Source organism: Cavia porcellus, unplaced genomic scaffold, assembly GCF_034190915.1.
Source record: "Cavia porcellus strain 051 isolate PalLab524CR breed Dunkin Hartley unplaced genomic scaffold, mCavPor4.1 scaffold_2, whole genome shotgun sequence".
In the NCBI taxonomy this organism is placed as follows: Eukaryota; Metazoa; Chordata; class Mammalia; order Rodentia; family Caviidae; genus Cavia; species Cavia porcellus.
In genome coordinates this window covers 59,917,337-59,938,475 of record NW_026947485.1, presented here as the reverse complement: position 1 = coordinate 59,938,475, position 21,139 = coordinate 59,917,337, and the positions used below count along the sequence as shown (strand labels likewise).

At 36.0% G+C, this 21,139-nt stretch overlaps 1 protein-coding gene across 6 annotated transcripts; it reads left to right on the top strand.

Moving 5' to 3' along the window:
* Positions 1 to 217: 217 nt before the first annotated feature.
* Positions 218 to 7,711, top strand: Tac1 (tachykinin precursor 1). 6 transcript variants are annotated; one of them, XM_063242357.1, is made up of 7 exons: positions 253 to 555; positions 919 to 1,050; positions 2,016 to 2,127; positions 2,596 to 2,640; positions 3,092 to 3,115; positions 3,823 to 3,876; positions 7,166 to 7,711. In XM_063242357.1, exons 2-7 carry the CDS (start codon positions 928 to 930, stop codon positions 7,210 to 7,212), a joined length of 405 nt encoding a protein of 134 aa, XP_063098427.1. In that variant the 5' UTR covers positions 253 to 555; positions 919 to 927; the 3' UTR covers positions 7,213 to 7,711. The 6 variants fall into 6 exon arrangements, with proteins under 6 accessions (XP_063098432.1, XP_063098427.1, XP_003475166.1 ...); XM_003475116.5 differs by having other exon boundaries at positions 271 to 555; positions 2,016 to 2,112; XM_063242362.1 differs by lacking the exon at positions 3,823 to 3,876 and having other exon boundaries at positions 218 to 555.
* Positions 7,712 to 21,139: the final 13,428 nt, after the last annotated feature.

Genomic DNA, 21,139 nt, shown 5'->3' with positions numbered 1-21,139 from the left:
GCCTGACTTCCTAGGACACCGTCTTAATGCCGGAAGTTATGTAGCTGTCCTCAAAAGTGCAACTTATCCTGATGTCTCAAGAAACAGAAAAGTTGTCAAAGTCCGAGGAATGAGTCACTTTGCTCCATCCTGATGAGTAATCTCAGGTGTCAAGGAACTCTGTTCGGAAGAGAGGGGAGGGGGCGTCAGATTCACAGAGAAAGGAAGACAGGCTGCTCTGGATTGGATGGCGATGGCGAGACTTCGATTTTCATAAGGCTGCGTCATTTCGAACCCAATTGGGTCCAGATGTTATGGGCACCGACGGGTTCCCGTCTCGGAAACTCTCAATCACGCAAGCGAAAGGCGAGGAGGCGGCTAATTAAATATTGAGCAGAAAGTCGCGTGGGGAGAGTGTCACGTGGGCCTCGAAGCTCGTCACGCCTGGGATAAATACCGGGAAGCACGGAGCAGGCTAAGAAGGTGCTCGGACCTCCTGCTGCACCGCTGCGGTCCCGGCCGGCGCGGAGCCCGAAGAGCGCGCACTGCAGCCGTAGACCAGACCTGCGCGCCGCAGTAAGTTCGCGCCCTGCGCTGCGCCCGCGCTCCAGGCGCGCGTCTGTCGGGCGGTCGGGTGGCCCGGCGGAGAGGAGAGGGGTACTGGGAGGGCGACGCGGCGATCCAACGCCCACGCCCCTCTTTGTCTTCCACCTGCGGAGTCGGCAGGCTTGAGGTTGTGGGTTAGGGGACTGGGGGCCCCCCGGGGAGCTGGGACGGGGAAGGAGAGTTAAGACTCTTTGGGGCGTGATTCTCTTTCCTAAACCACACAGGTGAGATCTTAGTCCTACCTCGAGTTCCGTGGAAAGGCAGAAAATTCGGTCGCTGTAACTCTTGGAAATGTATCTCTCTCCTCCGTGTCTCCTCCCCTACCCTTGTCAGAAACCCAACATGAAAATCCTCGTCGCTTTGGCGGTCTTTTTTCTGGTCTCCACACAACTGTTTGCAGAAGAAATTGGTGCCAACAATGATCTAAATTACTGGTCCGACTGGTCCGACAGTGACCAGATCAAGGTGAGATTGAGTCCGGGGATGGTTCGCGTCCTTCTTCCTGGGCTTGGGAACTGTTACTTTCCCCGCGATCGCAGCGCCAGGAGCTTGGAGGGCACCACGGCCGCGACAGTGGAGGCGCGCGGCGGGGAGGTTATGGCGCGTCTTTCCCCTTGATCCCTCGGGGGACCCAGCGCCCAAAGTCTGAATTTCCTCCAAACGACTGCGCTGCCCAGTTGTTCAGGCTTTCCCGAAGGTGTGGTGATCTCCCCGCTGATCCTGGACCCTCACAAGGCTGGAAACCTTCCCCGACTAACGGGGATTTGGGTGGGGGGAGGCTTCTGTCCAGCCGCCAGGCTCTCACTTTTGGAAAAGCTGGGCTGAAACACAAGAGGGCGCCAGGACTAGCAGTTTGGGAGCTCTCTAGGGGGAGGTGGGCGAAAGGTAACCTCCTGCCCGCGCGCTACTTTTGAGGGCCTGGGAAAGATAGTTAAATTTCCTTTTAGGCGGTTCTCGTGATGTTGGCGCGAGAGTGCGCCCCTTGGAAACTGTTGAAAGTCCAGCGGTGCAACTCGCTTGTGAAGCGCGGTCACCTTCTCCACCCCAACTGCACACCCTCCTACACCCACCTCGGTTCTTTTAGGCTCATAAGGGGTCTGTGAAATCCACACCAGACAACAATCAAAGTCACAGGGAGGCGCTACAAATAGGCAAGGGTCTCCCGGATGGGAGAAGAGGGCGGAAAGCGCTGAAAGCGGGTAGATCCCCAGCTGCTGCTAATTAGCCAGGGCAGGCTGGAGGATGCTGCTGGGGGCGTGCGGGAGGAGAGCGCAACGGGCTGAACCGGCTGGGCCCGGACTCCTAGAGGCTTCTCGCCTCCCTCCAGAAGAATCGCTTCCACGATGAGCACCTGGGCAGCCAGCAGCAGCGTGGCACTATCTTGGTTACTAGGCGCTCACTCTGTCTTCTCGCCGATTCTTGTCCTTCAGGAAGAGCTGCCGGAGCCCTTTGAGCATCTTCTGCAGAGAATTGCCCGGAGACCCAAGCCTCAGCAATTCTTTGGACTAATGGGCAAACGGGAAGCTGGTGAGACTAGCAAACGTGTGTTGGTCTCTGGGAGCGGACACTCGCCCCGTCTGCTTGCTGGTTTCTGGAGCACACACCTGTGTTTCTTCCTCTTTGGGGTAGAGATATCCACCGTGAATTCAGGGTCCTAACTCCCAGACTGAGACTCCAGTCCAAGCCTCACTAACGCATGACTCCCCCCCTCCGCCCCCCAGGGAGGACCAGACCCCTGTTACAAGCTTCACAGTAAGAAAGTACCCGAATAGAAACCAGCCTTAGTTAGACACTGCCTTGACCACAAATCCAAACCGCAAAGAAGGGGAAAGCACGGGCCTCCAGAGGTAGTACTCTGAGGTCCGCGTATGCCTGAAAACTGATTTTCCAGCATTCTCTGGAGTGGATTTAGGTTTAGCTGCCCCTTGTCCAAATACTCAGTTTCCCTGAGTTCACTGCGCCGCCGTCAGTGGAACGCGTGAATAGTTAATGTCAATTGTCTCTTGTCAGATTCCTCAATTGAAAAGCACGTGGCCCTGTTAAAGGCTCTTTATGGTAATCATTCCTATCAATCTTTATTTTACCATTATGAATGCATATGTAGGAAAGTGAAGAAAATCTTCTATGAGCTGTAAAACAAGATCTTATTTATGCCTGTTTAAGAGATAGATTTGTTTCTCCCACCGCCCCAGCCTTGAAAATATTCTATGGTACAGTATAGCCTGATGTTAATACAAGCTGCAAGACTCCCAATAGTTCTGGATTTGAATCTATGGTTCATAGAAGACACTTCATAAATACTCCTTTTGTCTACTAAAATATTCAGGTTTATCAATAATTTTGTTAGAATTTATTATTCTACTATATTCTTCCAGATAGTGCCAAAACAGAAAATATTACATTGTTTAAATCAATCGATTATATTATTCTCTCTTAAAAAACAGAATTATACCATCTTTAAAACAAATCTATATGCATTCATTAATTTTATCTTTCTTTATTCCAGGACATGGCCAGATCTCTCACAAAAGTAAGTTCAAAATAATTTTGACATTTATGCTATTAATTATATTAAATACTATTTTACATTATTATCTTAATTTCAGTCATAATTTAGAAACTAATATTTGTAGCATAAGATAGGAAACTGGTACCTCAAATGTGCTTAAATGAATACTTATTATGAATAAACTGTAATTTATGAATAAACTTACTAAAAATTATGCTTTTAAAAAGATCTTTTAATACTAGTAAGTTGTTAGTTTTAAATTTTCAGGAGTATGAATTTGTACATTCAACTCTATCCTCCTCCCCCATGCCCACCACACTACACTAAACTATCTTAGTTAGCTGGATCCCATAGCAACATCATTTTGAAGAGTGTCCATAAATCAGTTAAGTGGAATGCATGAATAACTATGCAGAGAATTCACACTAAAGGTAAAGATAAGTGGAGATGCAATTTGTTTTATCCCCAAATCAAATGGGAGTCTAAATTCATCTAAGTGAACCATCTCTTAGGTAGGGAAAATGGCAGAATTATGGAACTGAAGCATCATTAGTTCACATTCCAAGGTAATGAGTCTGAGTTGAGCAAGTCCAGAGTCCATCTATTCATACTGCCCATCTGTGTGCTATCACAGGTTTGACTCACTGTGTGACAGAAATAGGCCCCAATAAAGGGGCAGCCCTCTTCTCAATGAATACATATTAAAACCTCTAAATGTATTTTTTCAGGGCATAAAACAGATTCCTTTGTTGGACTAATGGGCAAAAGAGCTTTAAATTCTGGTATGTATACAATCATAACTGAAAATAGTACATCAAATCTACTTCTATTATCATGTAAGCCATGATCTTCAAAGTATTAAAAAGCAGTAATAGACTTAAAATGAAAGTTTGTGACAAAAATTTGAATTGTAGCACTTGTAGCCAAGAATAGATTTATAGCTGATTAAGCTAATATCACTAAAACATCAGTCCATTTCCTTTAGACCACCAGCTATACCGGTGTCTGTTCCATCCACCCCTGCCTACCCTGAATCCTAGGGCTGGTATAATACACTACATGCTTTCCCAAGAGTATACAGTACACTTAACACAATACACACTTTCCCAAGATCTGTTCAACAAGCCATAGTCAGCCCTACTGAAGCAGCAGGAGCTAGGCATGGTGGGGGGCAGTACAGGTACAGATGAGAGATTTTCCTCTATGACTAAGATATGTAAAACAAGATATGCAAGATATGTAAAACATTGCATCTGTCAAAAATACATCTGAGAGAAAAATAAAACAAAAATTTCATACAAATCACTTGCTCTTTACAATGTTATTGAAGCTCAAAATCTAAATGTCCTGATGGATGTTGGAAAAGACGGATGATCTGATCTCTTCCAATGCTTTCCAAAAGGAACATAGGCAAATCATCCTGGAGTGGTATAAATCAGTTCAGGCTCTAAAACCCTTAGAGAGAGGGATGCTACAATTCTCATAGCTCATTTTAATTTCCAACAACTCTTTGACTGTATATAAAACCTACATAATTCCTTTCTCTAGATCCTTTGCATCTTCTATATAGATGCCACATGTAAATGTCTGAAAACCCTTATTTCATATCTCACTTGTTGCACTGTTTTTAGGGTTAAATAACCCCTTGATAATTTTCATAAAAACTGACTTTTTATTAAGCACATTCAAGCCCTTTGTTTAGGGTCCTTGGAAAAGTTATTTCAATTCTCTTTATTTTACCTCTCGTAAAAATAGTTTAAAATACTAATCATCTAATTAATAATTAGTAGTTACCATAGTCCTTGAGAATATTTCCACTTGCGGGAAAACCTGCAAGATGTGCTGGCTTAATTCTTAGTTATCTAAATTCATGCAAAAGTAATTATGCTAGAATTTTTATTGGTTCTTCACTTTCCAGATTTAGACCCAGTCTTTGTATTTCTCACCGGTAATTTGAAGGATATTCAAGTTTAAGTTTAAAAGAATTTATCAGTGTAAGAAATGAAAAATTTATGAAAATTTTTATCACCGTGCACTGTAGTCCAGCTTTTGGATAGGAAAATTTAAACCACAGAGGCATTTCTGACTTTACACATACTAGTTTGCACATAATTATGACCTTTTTTTCTTTCTTTACTTTTTTTTATACTGGAAATCAAACTCAGGACCTTACACTTGCCAGGCAGACACTTATGCCACTAAGCTATATCCCCAGACCTGATTTTCTTAATAATTACATTAGTCACAACTCTTCAACTCCAGAATTAATATAGTTTTCACAATATGCTTCACTTCACAAACACAGATATTATACAGTTTAGAATAGATGAAACATGCATAAAGTAATAATGTAATTATAGGTAATAATAGAACCACTGTAATTTCATCTTTATTCTACCATTTGAGTTAAGAAAACACAAAAGGAAAAAATATAAACCTTAGTCAGTAAGAGACCACGTCGTATATTCAGTTGAGACAGGGTTATCATAGTCTAATTACAGAGCCTCCTCATTCTGACCATTACATAGTCCCAGGCCATTTTAATAAACTGATAACATAGTAACCCTTTCACAGAGAAAGACTTACCGGCTCAGACACAGAAACTGACATGTTTTCAGAGGGTTAAAGGACTAGATAATAAAAATTGTGTTCCTGGAAGGAGGTATCATGTCCAGCTAAATGATCAATCTGTCTATAGTTAGTTTAATTAGCATTCATCTCACTCTTCTGAGGAACAAACTGTTATCTAAAATGTCTTAGTCATCACCCTCTAATAAAAACACATCAGACTGGGAAATGAACTTTTCCTTCCTTCAGAACTTTCCACTTCAGAGCCCAGTCTGTTCCACCTCAGAACAGAACACGTATTTGATGCAAAACATTGTTTATTGTTGACCTCACTTCACAGCTGGATAAATGGATGCCAGAGACCACTGTTCAGTAAGAAAAGTGACAACTGCTGTCTTTACCTACTTTTTTTTCCCTGTCTTTACCTACTTTACCTTCTCTCTCAGCAAACCTCTCTAGCCCAGGAAGATGTTTAGATTAGAACTACTTAAGTTCTGTAGGGCAAACTGAATTTTAGAAATTTTATAGTAATGTAAATTTAAGAGTATGAAATCCTGTCTAAGATGATAAATATCCTTAGTTAAATGATTATAATAGTCTAGTCCCTGATCTTTTGTGGTTATAGATCCCTTTGAAATTATATGTGATATAATATAATGTAAGATGACATAATTTGGGAATTTTTTTGATCCAAAGTGTCAAAGTATTTAAAGTACTTACCAGCTATATGTTAAGTGCCTCTGCAAACAATAATTAATCTTTCACAGGTCACTAGGGTGGTAAGGTGCAAATTGAACCATGCTGTTCTTAGAGGGTTCAGTTGACTTTCCTATGGAAAACAAGATTGATTTTTTTTTTCTCCAGAATGGACTTGAATCAGGAGGTACCCATAAGGGAGGAAAACACTCTCCAGCCATCAGGTGCCACTAGAACAGAAATCAATAAAGTTTTTCTGAAAAAAAAACTAGATTGAAAATATTTTAGGTTTTCTTAGCATATAATCACCATATGAGCCTTTCAAATGTAGCATTGTAAACCCCAAACACAAAGTGAAGGTGTCTGTGTCCCAATAAAACTGTATTTACAAGAAACTGTGGGCTACATGTGCCCCATGGCCTACAGTTTGTTGACCTCTGTCCTAGAATAAAAGTATCACACTTTACTTTCATCCTCCTAATATTCCTGGTTACTTGAGACATGATTCTTTCTATAATTCACTAGTGTTTGGCGGTGCTCAAGAAAGCTTGTGAAAGCAATATTGCCATGTGTTAGGGAATATAATACATTGCTTCCATGACAGCAAACATCCAATAGATAACCAAAGAAACTGAGGGTTCTGTGGCTAAGATCCCTGGTAGAGGGAGGAAAGATGGAAAGATATACAAATAACATTCTCAGAGCTTTCAATAGAAGGAAAAAGTCATTGTGATGTTATAATACATTGTTGCAGGTGTTGAACTCGGTGAACCTTCTTAACACACACTCTGCCTCCTCTGTTTTCAGTGGCTTATGAAAGGAATGCAATGCAAGACTATGAGAGAAGACGTTGATAAACTACCTATTGTTATTTATTCAGCTTCATTTGTGTCAATGGGCAATTAAAGGTAAAATAAAACATGCACTATGAGGAATACTTATTTATTTAGAAATGATCATTATTATTATGAGTTGAAAACTCAGAAAAAGTGTTTATTTTTCATATTGTGCCAATACGTGCTGTGAACATGTGTTATAATTCTAATATGACTTCCTCTGAAGTAGAAATAAATGGTAATTTCCCAAGAAACATGGTCTCCGAAGGAAGAAATCCTAGATTTGAAACAGTCACAACAGCTTCTGCCGAAAGCGCAGAACCTCATGTGCAGATTTGTGTTTCTTGTTGGTTTTCACGGTAAAAATGCACTGAGACTGTATTTGTATCTCTGCAGCATGTTTCATGTTTCATACCTATATAAAGATGTTTTAAAGTTTTAATGTGATTCTAAAGTCCTGATTCATTGTATGATGTGTTGTGATAGTTACCATTTTAAATAAAAGAAATTATCTTGAGGATTGTATTATATTCCTGATTAATATTTATATCAAATTGGGAACCCTTCTTTTAGTTGATGAAATGTGTTAAAAGATGTTTTACTTGAAATGCAAAACTCTTTTGCTCTTTCTGTGTTTATCTCTCTCTCTCTCTCTCTCTCTCTCACACACACACACACACACACACACACACATGACATGCTCCCATATATGGTTTTTGCAAAACATTTGGTATGAGATGATTTATGAAGAAAATGCTTGCATTTCAGAATCCATGGAGTAAAGGTTAAATTTTGGTCCATGATTCCATATTATAGCCAGAATTAAGGTGAATTTCAGTACTTATTTTCATGTCAGGAAAAAATGATAGCATACTAACATTTCTGCCCTGTTTAAATCCAGACATATGAGTACAGTGTGATGCACCAGTGCATGATTCTCACCAGGAGGAAAATATCAAATCAGACTCTCAGAAGGTCATAAAATGATAGAGACAGTTGTTACCTGTGAATTGCTAATACCAATAACCCTCCTAGTACAAGCACCAGGAATAAATGCACTGGAAATAAATACAAAGCAAAAGAGGGAGGGTCTCGTGTATCTATTTAAGGGAAAGGAATTATAAGTGTCTGTAGAATCATTTACCCGAGGCACAGAGTGTGAAATATTGACGAGCGGTAAAACAGTACAGGACAGCACAGCTCAGTAACATTAAACTCCACCAATCCAGCCTGTACGGGTGACTGTTGCTGATCAATGAAACCATTTGGAAGACAGAAGAGACAAAGCATCATTTAGCTTTTATCTTGAATTCAGTAGTTTGCTTCACAAAGACCTCCAGTTAGTTTTGCTTATTACACAGAAAATTTAAATATTAAAAAGTATATAATGGTAAACAAAATGGAGAAAGCCCAAATCATATATAGCCTCACTCCTCAAACAGCAGCACTTAACATTTATTAATTATTAATATCTAAAATTATATATCTAGTCATTCAATTTGAGGAAAGTTCTCTATTATTTTGCAGATAATATTAAACTTAAATTTATAAGTCAGAGATTATAATGTGAGAGAGTCAAGACTGGAAAAGAATTATTGAGAAAACAGTAGAACAAATTAAATATCTAACAATGAAATTGAGTAAATAAATATTTTATCCGATAATATGTTGCAGTCATTGAAAGTGTGTTTAGTAACTTGGAAAAACATATATGTTTGTCATTAGATACAAAGCAGTATTTCCAAATCTTACATTTACTCAGTTGTCTGCATGTGCATGGTAAGGAGAGGAATGGTGTGGTACATAATATCATATGATGCAGAATCAAACTGCTCAGGTTTGAATTATTGCTCTATTATTTATTTAATGACCTTGTAATAAGCAAGTCCTTTAACTTTTCTTTGCCCATAAACAGTCTCCCACTCCCTCTGCATGGTGTTTGTGTGAAAGCTCAGTGAATAATGCATGTAAGGCTGAAATACGTGAAGCTTTGAACACAAACTCACACACACTGAGCAGAGAATGCTACCTGTTATCGTTAGCTACTCTTCAAAATGCCAGTGAGAAACTGGGTACTATATTTTAATCATTAGAATTTTTGCATTGGCACAGTGAATAAGTGGCAGTGTGGGATGGCTTTTAAATATTTGCCTCACAAATTAAATCCAAGAATAGCTCGTAAATTATGCCATGCTTGGAGCAGCCTGTGGCTGCGTGAGCTACTCCCTATGGCCCTTTCCAGCTCTAAGCATCTGTAAATCTCTCCCACTGTGCTGTGTAAACAGATGCATCAGTGAGATTTCTATCCCTCCAGACCCAGAAATCTACAGCAGCAGGAAGGAGAATATGGAGAAAAGCTTCAACTGTACATTTGTACCCATAAAACATTTACTGTTACTTTCCCTCTGTGGCACGTTTCCTTCAACTAAAATAAGTTTTCTTCACCTACTTTGTTTCTTAACTGTTTTATTCTGTTACAAAACACCAAAAAGACCAAGCTATAGAATTAAGTTACCTGTTTATTGCTTCATTTTCTTCTGTTTGCTTTTGTTCTTAAACTCGTGTCCAGGGAAAAAACAAACAATACTGAACTTAGTGATTTGGGGCAAATTTAACGAAAGGATGAATTATAAAGATGTGAATGTAGGACAAGGCTCAGAGAAGTCAGCAAAAAAATGTGGTTCTCATGGTAGCATAGCACTCTTGAGAGTTACTGCTGGCCAGAAGGATCAAAGACCAGAAGAATGAAAGTGAGGAAAGCCGCGTCAGGGCAAGCGCAGGACTGCCTAGAATATGTTGTCTTGAGGAGTGGATAGAGCCCAAGGCTGAAGGAGTATAGGAATATGAGACAGAGTGCACAGGAGAGGAGATAAATACCCCAAGTAACCTTACTTTCCTCCTGCTGTCTGATTTCTTATCAGTGCCTCACACTGGAGGAAACTCAATTGGAAAACTTACCCAGGAGCCCAAGATGCTCTCCACAAAGGTCCATAGCACTTACAGGGCACCTGCAAATGTACAGAGAGCTGGCAGAACTAACAAGGAGAGGAGAAAGGAAGACATTTAACACATTTTGTGCTCCATTATTTTAAATCTAAAGGAAACAAATATGCCAAAATTCAGAATAAAGAAATGCTTCACATGAACCCATCTAAACAAACAAAAATAAGACAATTTCTTCAATGTATGTACATACTGAAATCTCCTTTTCACACAAAATTATTCTGAGTGATTTGTAAAAGCATATTTTCAAGGAAATTGTTAAGTACTTTTGGATTTTTGAAGAACAGTAGAAGGACTTCTGATAGACCAGAATTGATGAAAATTCTTAAAAAGAAGCTGCTTAGGAAGCCACAACAGCAAGCCACAATCCCATCAGGAAGTTGCAGAAGCAGGGAAAAGTGCCAGCCCCAAAATACATGGAACTATCACTGTTGAAAAAGGCTTCTCATTGGCAAAGCTGTGTGCCGTGAAATAAGGGAACAAAATATTCAGAACCATCAAGGAAAGTGATATTCAGCCAAAGTGTTATTTAGCAAGAAGGATAAATAAGTGAAAGAAAAAGAAAAACTAGAATCTGTTATCTTAAGTCATCACACCGTGATACCACTTTCAAGCTGTGGTTATGCTGAGAAGCAGGCAGCATAAAGAATTTACGTGTTTGCTGAAAGTGAATCAGCATCCTGCTGTCTTCTGAGTGTTGTCCATTATTCCAGTTCTCAGAAAGTATGAGGAATGCTAAGGCCATATTAGCCGTGGAACAGAATTTGGGAATTATAAGGTATGAGTTAGGACCTCAGTAGCTATTAGTCAATTTGGGCTTAGCAGAAAAGATGAAGAAGGAGGGGTGGGGACAAATCATGCTAGAGACTGTGGAATGAATCAGCCATTCAGTTTCTCCCACAAATTAAGAGTATCCACGGGCAGAAATTTTACACCTACCTTCTTTGAAAGAATTATTGATAGATAATGTTAGTAAAAAGAAAACTGAAGCTGTAAAGAAGTAATCAACAAGGAATATGATGAACAAAGCTATCATTGACAAAGTATTGCTAATTTGAAACTATTCATGCATCTGTATGTGTATTAAACAAATAATTTATAAATAAAATTCTATACCTACATGGTGGCAATTGGAGGAAAATAAAGGACTACTATACATGGAAACAAATGCATACTAACTTTCTTGCCTTTTGAAGAAGATAGAACATAGAGTAGTTTCTAAGTGTAATCTAAAAAATGTACACAGGCTAAAACTAGAATATTAATGTCCTTGTCTTGTGGAGAAAGATAAGATATGGGTATTCAAGACTTCTTTTTAAGAAAGTGTGACTTTCTGCATTTGAACTAAAAATGTACACAGGGTAAAACAAAACAAAAGATGAAAATATCAAAGCAGAAGGGGAACCTGCTGGAAAATAGAATCTAACTTTAAGAGAGCAAAAAAGCTTTAAAAACTTGGTAAACAAACATAAAAATACTAATAAAACCTATTCATATTTACACTAGTTGTGTAGTTTTTCATATTGTTTAAAAGACAGAGATACTAGATTGGTTAAATAAAACATAGCTATTCATTATTTACCAGAGACAAACTTGAAGAAAAAAGAAATAAAGAATTATTGATCGTATAATTATTAAAAAAAATTGTCAGATGATTACATGATGATTCGATAACACTACACTTAGATGAAATAGAATTTAAGGTAAAAACCCCAGGATGTCAAAAAGGATGTTTAATAGCCACAAAGTAATCTACTAAGAAGACATAATAATAGCAAACATGTATGAATATGACATATGTTCAGACATATAATGGCCAGCGGAAATATTTAAAAGCATCTAAAATTCAAACTTTTTGTAATTGACACATCGCAATTTTTTTCAAAAGGTAAGCAAGGGTAAAAAGAATTAATACAATTAAGAACCTTCATGAAATAGACATACAAAGAATTACAATAGACGTAATTAAAAGTGAACATATCAAAAAAATGAATGCACATGCAAAACATTTAAAAAATACCAGCAAACTGAACCCCACCGCTTATTTATGGACCATAATCCATAACCCATGAGTAAGGAAGATTTAGCCCCAAAATGCAAGGTATTCACCATATACAAACAAAAAATATGACACATCATATTACTAGAATAAAGGATAAAATTTATATCATCTCAATAGAGACAGAAAAAGCATTTGACAAAGTTGTACTTTTTATGATAAAAAATTTCCAAGAAATTATAAGAGGAATGTACTGCAACATAATCAAGCCCAATTGTTAGCATATTCAAAGGTGAAATGCAATCAGATTTTGTAACATAAAGAACAAGGCAAGGATGGTCACTTTTACTAGTTTTATTCACTATAGTTCTAGCAGTCCTAGATAAAATAACAAGGGAAAAAATGCACCCAAATTCCAAAGAAAGAAATAGAATTGTCTTTGTAGATGACATGACCTTTTATAAGGAAAATCATAAAGATTTTACCAAAACTCTGCTGAAACTAATGATTTCAATAAAGTTATAAGATAGGAAATCAGCATATATAATTAGCAGCATTTCTGAACACCAAAAAAAGGCTATCCAAAAAAATAGAAACTGGAAATTCACCACATTTATGATTTTATCAAACTGAATAAAATATTTGGGAATAATTACAACATAGGAGATGAGATACCCATATATTGAAAACTATAAAACATTGATGTACAAAGTAAAAAACACACAAATAAGTGGAACAATCTTGGACCCATAGAGTAGAAGAATTTACACATGAAAATGTCTCTATTACTCAAAACAATCTATTGAATTCAATCTCTATTAAAATTCCAGTGACATTTTTCACAGATGTTTGAGATCCTAAAATTTGTAAGGAATTACAGAAGACCCCACATAGCCAAAGCACGACTGAGCAAAAAACGAAATTGAAAGCATCACAGTACTTGACTTCAAAATATGCTGCAAAACTAAAGTGATACAAGCAGACTGGTATTAGCATGAAAACAGACATACAAGACATCAATCAGAAGGGAAAATAGAGCCCACAGATAAATCCATATTACGGTGAACTAAATACACTATGGAGAAAAACAGTTTGTTCAATAAGTGATGGCCAAAATTAAAAAAAATAATGAATGTCCCAATGAAAAAGAATAAACTTGGAGCATTAACTCTTACCATATAAAAATATCAACTCAAAATGCACTAAAGATTTATATGTAAGGCCAGAGAGATAGCTCAGCAACACAGTGCCTGCCTGGTGCGTACAACACCATGAGTTTAATCCCTGATAGTAAAAAGTTTTAAAAATTAAAAAATAAAAAAGAGTAACAAACACTGAAGTTACTATATGTTAGTGGAGATTTATATGTAAGGCTTCAAAATGTAAAACTAATAAAATTTAGGGAGAAACTTTCTTGGCATTGGTTAGGGAGAAGACTCTTAGGCTATGACCCCAAAAGCACTGGCAACAAAAACAAAAATAGGCAAATCAGACTGTACTAAACTGAAAAATTTCTGCACAGCAAAGGAAATGATTTTTTTAAAAAGTAAGCCTACAGAATGGAAGAAAATATTTGCAAACTATGCATTTGGTAAGAAGTTAATACCCAAACTGCATAAGTTACTCACAACTAAATAGCAGGAAAACAAATCCTACCTGATTTTAGAAAATGTGCAAGGGACCTGAGTAGATATATTTTTTCAAAACATATATATATGGTGGCAGGCATGTGAAAATGTTCAATATCATGAATCATCAAGGAAACACAAATCAAAACCGTAGTAATATATGACTCCACAATAGAATGACTATTACCAAAAAAGTGATAACAAATGTTGGCAAGGATGTGGAGAAAGGAGAACTGATATTCTCTTGGTGAGTAGGTAAATTAATATAGATGTTATAAAAAACAATATGGAGGCTTCTCAAACATTTTAAAATATATTTACAATACAATCCATTAGTCACACTTCTGACTAACTGATCCAAAGAAATTGAAATCACTACATCAAAGAAATATCTGAACTCCTATGTTCATAGCAGTATTAGTCACAATAACCAAGATATAGAATAAATAAATATATTCTCACTGACTGATAAGTGGTTAAAGTAAATGTGTGGAAGGGATTTACATGCTAATTTAGCTTTTCAAATGCAGGAAATCTTGTCAATTACAACTACATAAACAAACCTGGCAGATATTATTCTAAGTGAAATTAACCAGGCATACATAAGACAAACGCTGGATGATCTCACTAGCCTGTAGAATCTAGAAATGCTGAGCTTACAAAAATAGAGTACAGTGGTAGCTGCCAGCAACTGAAAAAAGGAGAAGAACGTAGGTATATTTGCCAAAGGATATAATTTTACCCAGGATGAATAATTTCTGAAACTATTTTTCAGAATAATGACTATAGCCACTACTAATGTATTACATATTTGAAGGAAATAGATGTCAAATGTTCTAATCATAAAAATAGAAATGTGTAAAATGATGAGTATGATAATAAGCTTGATTTAGTCATTTAATATGTACATATATCAAAACATCACCTTGTATACCATAAATACATACAATTTTGTCAGTTATAACTTAATGAAGCTGAGAGGTGTCTAATATGTACAATGAATGCATGTTAAAATAAAATTCAAAAATTAAAAGATACACAATACCAGTATGCTTGAAATACTACCTGTACTACTGATTTTGCAAATAAGAATATTTACAAATTTTTCAGAAGGAAATCTTATCAATAACTCTATAATTCACAATACCTCTTGAAAAAGTGAACACTCATATTTTAATCTAGTTTTCATCAAAGATGCATGCAAGATACAATTGATCTGTAATATGAAAATGAAAATGAACACATAAAACAAATAAGTATTCCTTTAAAGCAAAAAAGATCTGTTAAGGTTTCAGGAGAAGAAAAGAAGCTTCCTCTGGACCAGTTTCTCAAGCTGTGGCCCTCAGATATTTATAGTACAAAGACACTATCAGGAGAGTTATGACATAAAAATTATTTTGGTTAATGGAATGCATTGTGTTTCCTATAATCTTCCAAGATATTTATGTGAACTTATACAAATTAATTGTTTGACTTCATTACATTGACTGCATACTTACTAGGTCTATTGGGTGATATCCACTGCCATTTCTATAATCTCATTGTTATCTAGTAAACTGCTATTTGGAATAAAACTGGAAGAATTTACATCAAATCAACATGCAACTTTAAAGAATATGAAATTTTCATAGAACTGAGTAATAGAACACAGGTGAGCCTTTAATATGTCAAAACATTAATACACTTATGACTTTGTAATAGAATAAAATAAATATGCTACCAGAAAAATCCATGTGTCAAAATACTTAGCTCAGATCTCCAAATAATTCTTGAGATAAAAGAAAAAATCAAAAGAACAGTTAAAAAGTCTCTTTGATTCTTCCAGTAAGATACTCAGATAGGGAATAAATGGATCAAATAGGACCTCTAATCCCACTTCTTGAGGAAATTCCATTCTGATTTCCACAGTGGTTGCTCCAGTCTATATTCTCATCAACAGGGCAGAGAGATTCCTTTTACCCCATAGCCCTTCCAGCATTTGTTATTGGTGGATTTCTTGATGATACCCATTCTTTCTAGAATGAAATGAAATCTCATCATAATTTTAATTTGCACCTCTCTATTAACCAGTGATGCTGAACATTTTTTTCCTATATTTGTTTGCTGTTGGAACTTCATCTAAGAATTGTGTATTCATCACATGCACATTTTTGGATTGGGTCTTTGAATTTGATGGGGGGCTTCTGATTTTTTACAGTTCTTTGTATGTTCTAGATATCTAAGTGAAATTAACCAGGCATACATAAGACAAATGCTGGATGATCTCACTAGCCTGTAGAATCTAGAAATGCTGAGCTTACAAAAACAGAGTACAGTGGTAGCTGCCAGCAACTGAAAAAAGGAGAGGAAATACCCATCATCCTTTCTCTGATGGACAACTGGCTAAAATCTTTTCCCACCCTGTGGATTCTTTTCACTTTTTCGGTGATCTTTTTGGTTGTGCAAAAGCTCTTTGTATTACATTTTGTGTGATTTGTGTTTTATTCATGAAATATCTGCCTACACCTGTGTCCTCAAGAGTTCAGAAAACAATAATTAAAAATTTTTAAAATAAATTTTTAAAAGAGCTTAGCCTATTTTCTCTTCCTGCAGATTTCGTGTTTCTGTTTCATTATTTAGGTTTTTGATCCGCTTCAATTTTAGTTTAGTGCATGGATATAGACATGGGTTTTGCTCTTTGGCATGTGGAAAGCCAGTTTTTTCCACCATCTACTAAAGAAGCTTTCTTCTAGGGAACATGTTTGGCTCCTTTGTCACAGATAAGGTAGCTGAGTGTATTTGGAGTTGTTTCTGCACCTTCTAATCTGTTTTATTAATACTCAGATTTGGTTTTATTTTTCTGGATTTTGGAGGTTTGTTTTCCTTTGTTGCCAGTAATGTGTTGTTTTTGTTACAGTATTTTGCAGTATAATTTCAAGAAATTGTAATATCCCCTACCTTGCTTTTGAAGCAGAGAATTGTTTTTGCTATTCGAAGGCTCTTCAGGTTCCAAATGAATTTTAGGAATGTTTTATCTAGATCTTTGAGGTATGCTAATGGTATTTTGATTGGGATTCCATTAAATCTACATAATAATTTCAGGAGTATGATCATTTTTACTTTGTTCTTTCTTCCTATCCATGAGAAAGGAATATCTTTCCATTTTCTGATATACTCTTTGATTTCTTTTTTCAGGGTGCTATAGTTTTCAATGTAGAGAACCTTTACTTCCTTTGTTAGATTTATTCCTAAGTATTTCATTTTTTTGGATGCTATCAAAAAAGGTGCGTTTCCCCTAATTTCTCTCTCAGTGAGTGTGTTGTTCATGTTCGGAAGTGCTACTTATTTTTAAGTGTTGATTTTGTACCCAGCTACACTATTGAATTTGGTTCTTAAACCAGAAGTCTTTTAGTGGAATCTTTGTAGAATATCATGTCATGTGCAAACAATGTTAATATTCCTTTCCTGTCCTTTTTCCTTTTATTTCTTTTTCATGTCTAATTTCTCTGGCTAATTTTCCAAAACTATGTTGAACAGAAGTAGTGATAGTGGGGATCTTTGCTTTGTTCTTGATTATAGAGTGAAAGCTTTCAATTTTTGATCATATAGTATGACACTGGTTGCTACTTTGTCATTCATGGCTTTTATCAAATTGAGGTAAAGGTCATCTATTCCAATTTCCTGTAGGATTTTATAATGAACAAGTATCAGACTTTGTCAAATGCTTTTTCTGCAACTCTTGAGATCATCGTGTGATTTTTGTCTTTGGCTCTGTTAATATGATGCTTTAAACTTATTGATTATGTATGTTGAACCATTCTTGCATAGCTGGCATGTATCCTATTTAGGCATGATATTTAATGTTCTTGATGATTTGCTGTACTGTATCCAGTGTCTTATATATGCACACCTGTGTTTATAGCTGCACAGTTTGTAATAACCAATTCTTGGAAATAACCCAAATACCCATCAACCAAGGAACTGACACAGAAGATGTGGGGTTTTATAACTCCGTGGAGTAAGACTCAGTCATGAAGAAGGATAAATTTGAGGCATTTCTAATTAAATAGTAGCAACTTGAGACCACCCTGTTAAGTGAAATAAATGAGACTTACTTGTGTAAACAACAGTGTCATAAAGATACACATCAAGATCATAAGGAGAAGGGCTGGAGATTTAGCTCAGCGGCATAAGCGCCTGCCTTGCAAGCAGGCAGTCGTGAGTTCAATCCCCGGTACCAATAAAAAGGAAAAAGACAAAAAGAAAAAAAGATCATAAGGAGAAAGCTTCCTCCCACTAGGGACACAGTGAATACAGCAAACACTCTTCTCATAGAGAAAAATGCAGCAATGCATGTACAATGTTTATGGACAGAAAATTATATTAAAATGCAGCAGCCAAGATTTTTAATGGAGACTTGTCCACAAGCACTGTGTGAGTATCATGTGCCAAAATTGCAAACTGACAAAGTGAAAAACTGTTCAGGATAAACATCTCTTTGTACAATGTAGGTACAGAGAGCCACCTTCATCATACAGAATTATGCATCAGTGAAGAAATGAGTTATCCAGTCAAGTTCCCAATTGCAAGCTACTGCGCAAGCTTGCAAGCATGTAAGATATTTTCAAGGACAGCAGCCTCATACCCACCATTGGTCTCGTCTGTGTACACCAGAGAGACTTATAAAATCAAAACCTGGATATGGAACCGGTGAGTGGTCAGGGGATAATTTATAGCCATCAATGTACTTCTTGAAAAAAAATAAGGGACTGAATTTAATGAATAAGAGTTCACCAAAAGACTCTAAAAAGAACAAAATAATCCCATTGAAAGTATAATAAAAGGATTAAGAACAAATTACCACATTAGTAAAATTAAAAATGATAAGAACAAACAAAACAATTGACTTAATTCTTTGAAAGAAATGATTTCAACAATAGACATTGGGAAGCTTTAATAAAGAAACAAAGACATAATAAAAAAGAAATTAGCTACCAATACACAAGAGTCTGAAAGATTTTAATATAACACAATAAAAATTATATACCAATGAATGTGAAATATCAGTGGAAATACAGATTTTTTTTTGCAGTATCAGGAATCGAACCCATGACCTCATGCTTGCCAAGCAAGTGCTTTGTGGCTGAGATATATCCCAGGCCCAGGAAGAATAGATTTAAATATTAGATATTATAAACATTAAAACATATAATTAATATAGACCAATAAACATGGAAGAATTTATAGTTGTACTCAGGTCACTATAATGATTACCCCACATGGATACCCAAAAGGCATAGCCTACGTGATTATTAATGAAATTTTTATTAAGATAATTTCAACTAAAACTTCAGGAATGAAAAATTTTCTAAGTTTTAACAATTTTTTTATAAATATGAAATAAGAAACTAGAGTAAGTCAATTACCCAATACAATTGTCAAGTCAGTCTAACCCTGAACAAAAATACCCAACTCATTAATAAGACAAGTTATCTGACAACACTGAAACAACTGTGGAAAATTGTAGGTCACATTGACTTTTGAAAATACAAGCAAATAATGTAAGTGACAGATTCGCATATGTAATAGTTATATATACTATCTAAATAGCATAATTATTATATAACTAGATAGTTATGTATACTATCTAAATAGTATATGGTATACGATTGAATGATATGTGTGCAAATATTGTATACTTATACATACTAAAAATATTGTGTATGTATGTGCATGGATATAAATACATAACAAATATAAATATATAAAATGATTGATTAAGGCTTCTACAGGTCTGCAACATTTGAAATCTTATCAATGTAGACTACCGAGGTAACATATTAAAGGCAAAGAATAGCCTCACATTCTTTTCTACCTGAATAGTTTCTCTTCCAACTATCTTTTCAGTGATAATAATAAGCCAGTCCTAAAGTATATGTGGAAATGCAAGTGACTTAAAATAGTCAAAATGATATTTAATTTAAAAAGAACAAACTTAGATTCACATTTTTCTATTCACAAAACTTACTACAAACTCAGTAATCAAGACGCTGCTGTACTGACATAAAGCCAGAAGTATAGGTCTAAGAATAGAATTGAGAACCTAGTAATAAAACTTTACCTTAAAGTTAATTAATTTACAGCAACAGTGCTCGAACAATTCAACAAGAAAAAAAGATCTTTTTCTAGAGATAATACACCTATATATCATTTACAAAAAATGAGGTAGGACTCCTTTTTTATATTATACCCAAAAAATTAATTCCAAATGGGCCACAGACTTCAATGTGATAATTAATACCGCAGAACTATTATAAGAAAATACAAAAATTAATTGAGATAGACAAAGTTTTAATAGATATAACTCCAAAGACAAAAGTAACAAAGGAAAAATAGATGAATTTTCTAAATTTAATAGAAGATAAAAACTTTTCTTCTTCAAAAAACACTCCAGATACTAAAAAGACCTATAGAATGGGAAAAGGTACTTGAAAATTACATATCTGGCAAGAGATTTGTATCTAGAATGTATACCTAAGCCTCTTACAGTTTGATAATAAAAGAGATAATTATAACATGGACAAAGACATAAATAGACATTTCTCTATAGTAACCAACAAGCAAACAATCAAATGAAAAGCTGCTCAATGTCATCAGCCATTGGTAAAGTCAGTCAAATTCACAATGAGTCAGTTGCCTCTTCACCACCATGAGAATGACTAAAATGAGAAAAATTCAGAAAATAACAGGTACTGATAAAACATAGAGAATTCATGGAGCATAAGAGTTCATCATTCCTCAAACTACCACACTATCCATCAATTCCATTACTACCTGTATAGTCAAGAGAAAATTTGTACACAAAAATTTGTACATAAATGTTCATAGCAGCATTATCTATGGAGCCAAAAAGTAGAAACAATCAAAAGTCTGTATATAGATGAATGCTCAAACAAAATTCAGTGTACCCATAAAATATATATATTCCAAAACATTCTATTAATATGAATTAACTTTGAAAATATATTGCTTGGCAAAAGAAGCCATTCAAAAAGAGTGCACATTTTAATACTTTGTTTGTATGAAATGTCTGGAATAGTCAAACGCACAAAGACATGCAGCAGATTAATGATTGCCAGAGAATCAAGGCAAAATAAAGATAACTGCTTAGAGCAGAATGATTCTTTCTGAAACAAAACTCATGTTTTAAATTATTTGTAGTGCTGCCATAGAACTCTGTGGATATTCCAAAATTCATTATACACTGGATATCCATGCCATGCCTAAAACTTGTCCTGTTACAGATATACAAAAGGCAGTGCAGAGTGTGACCAAA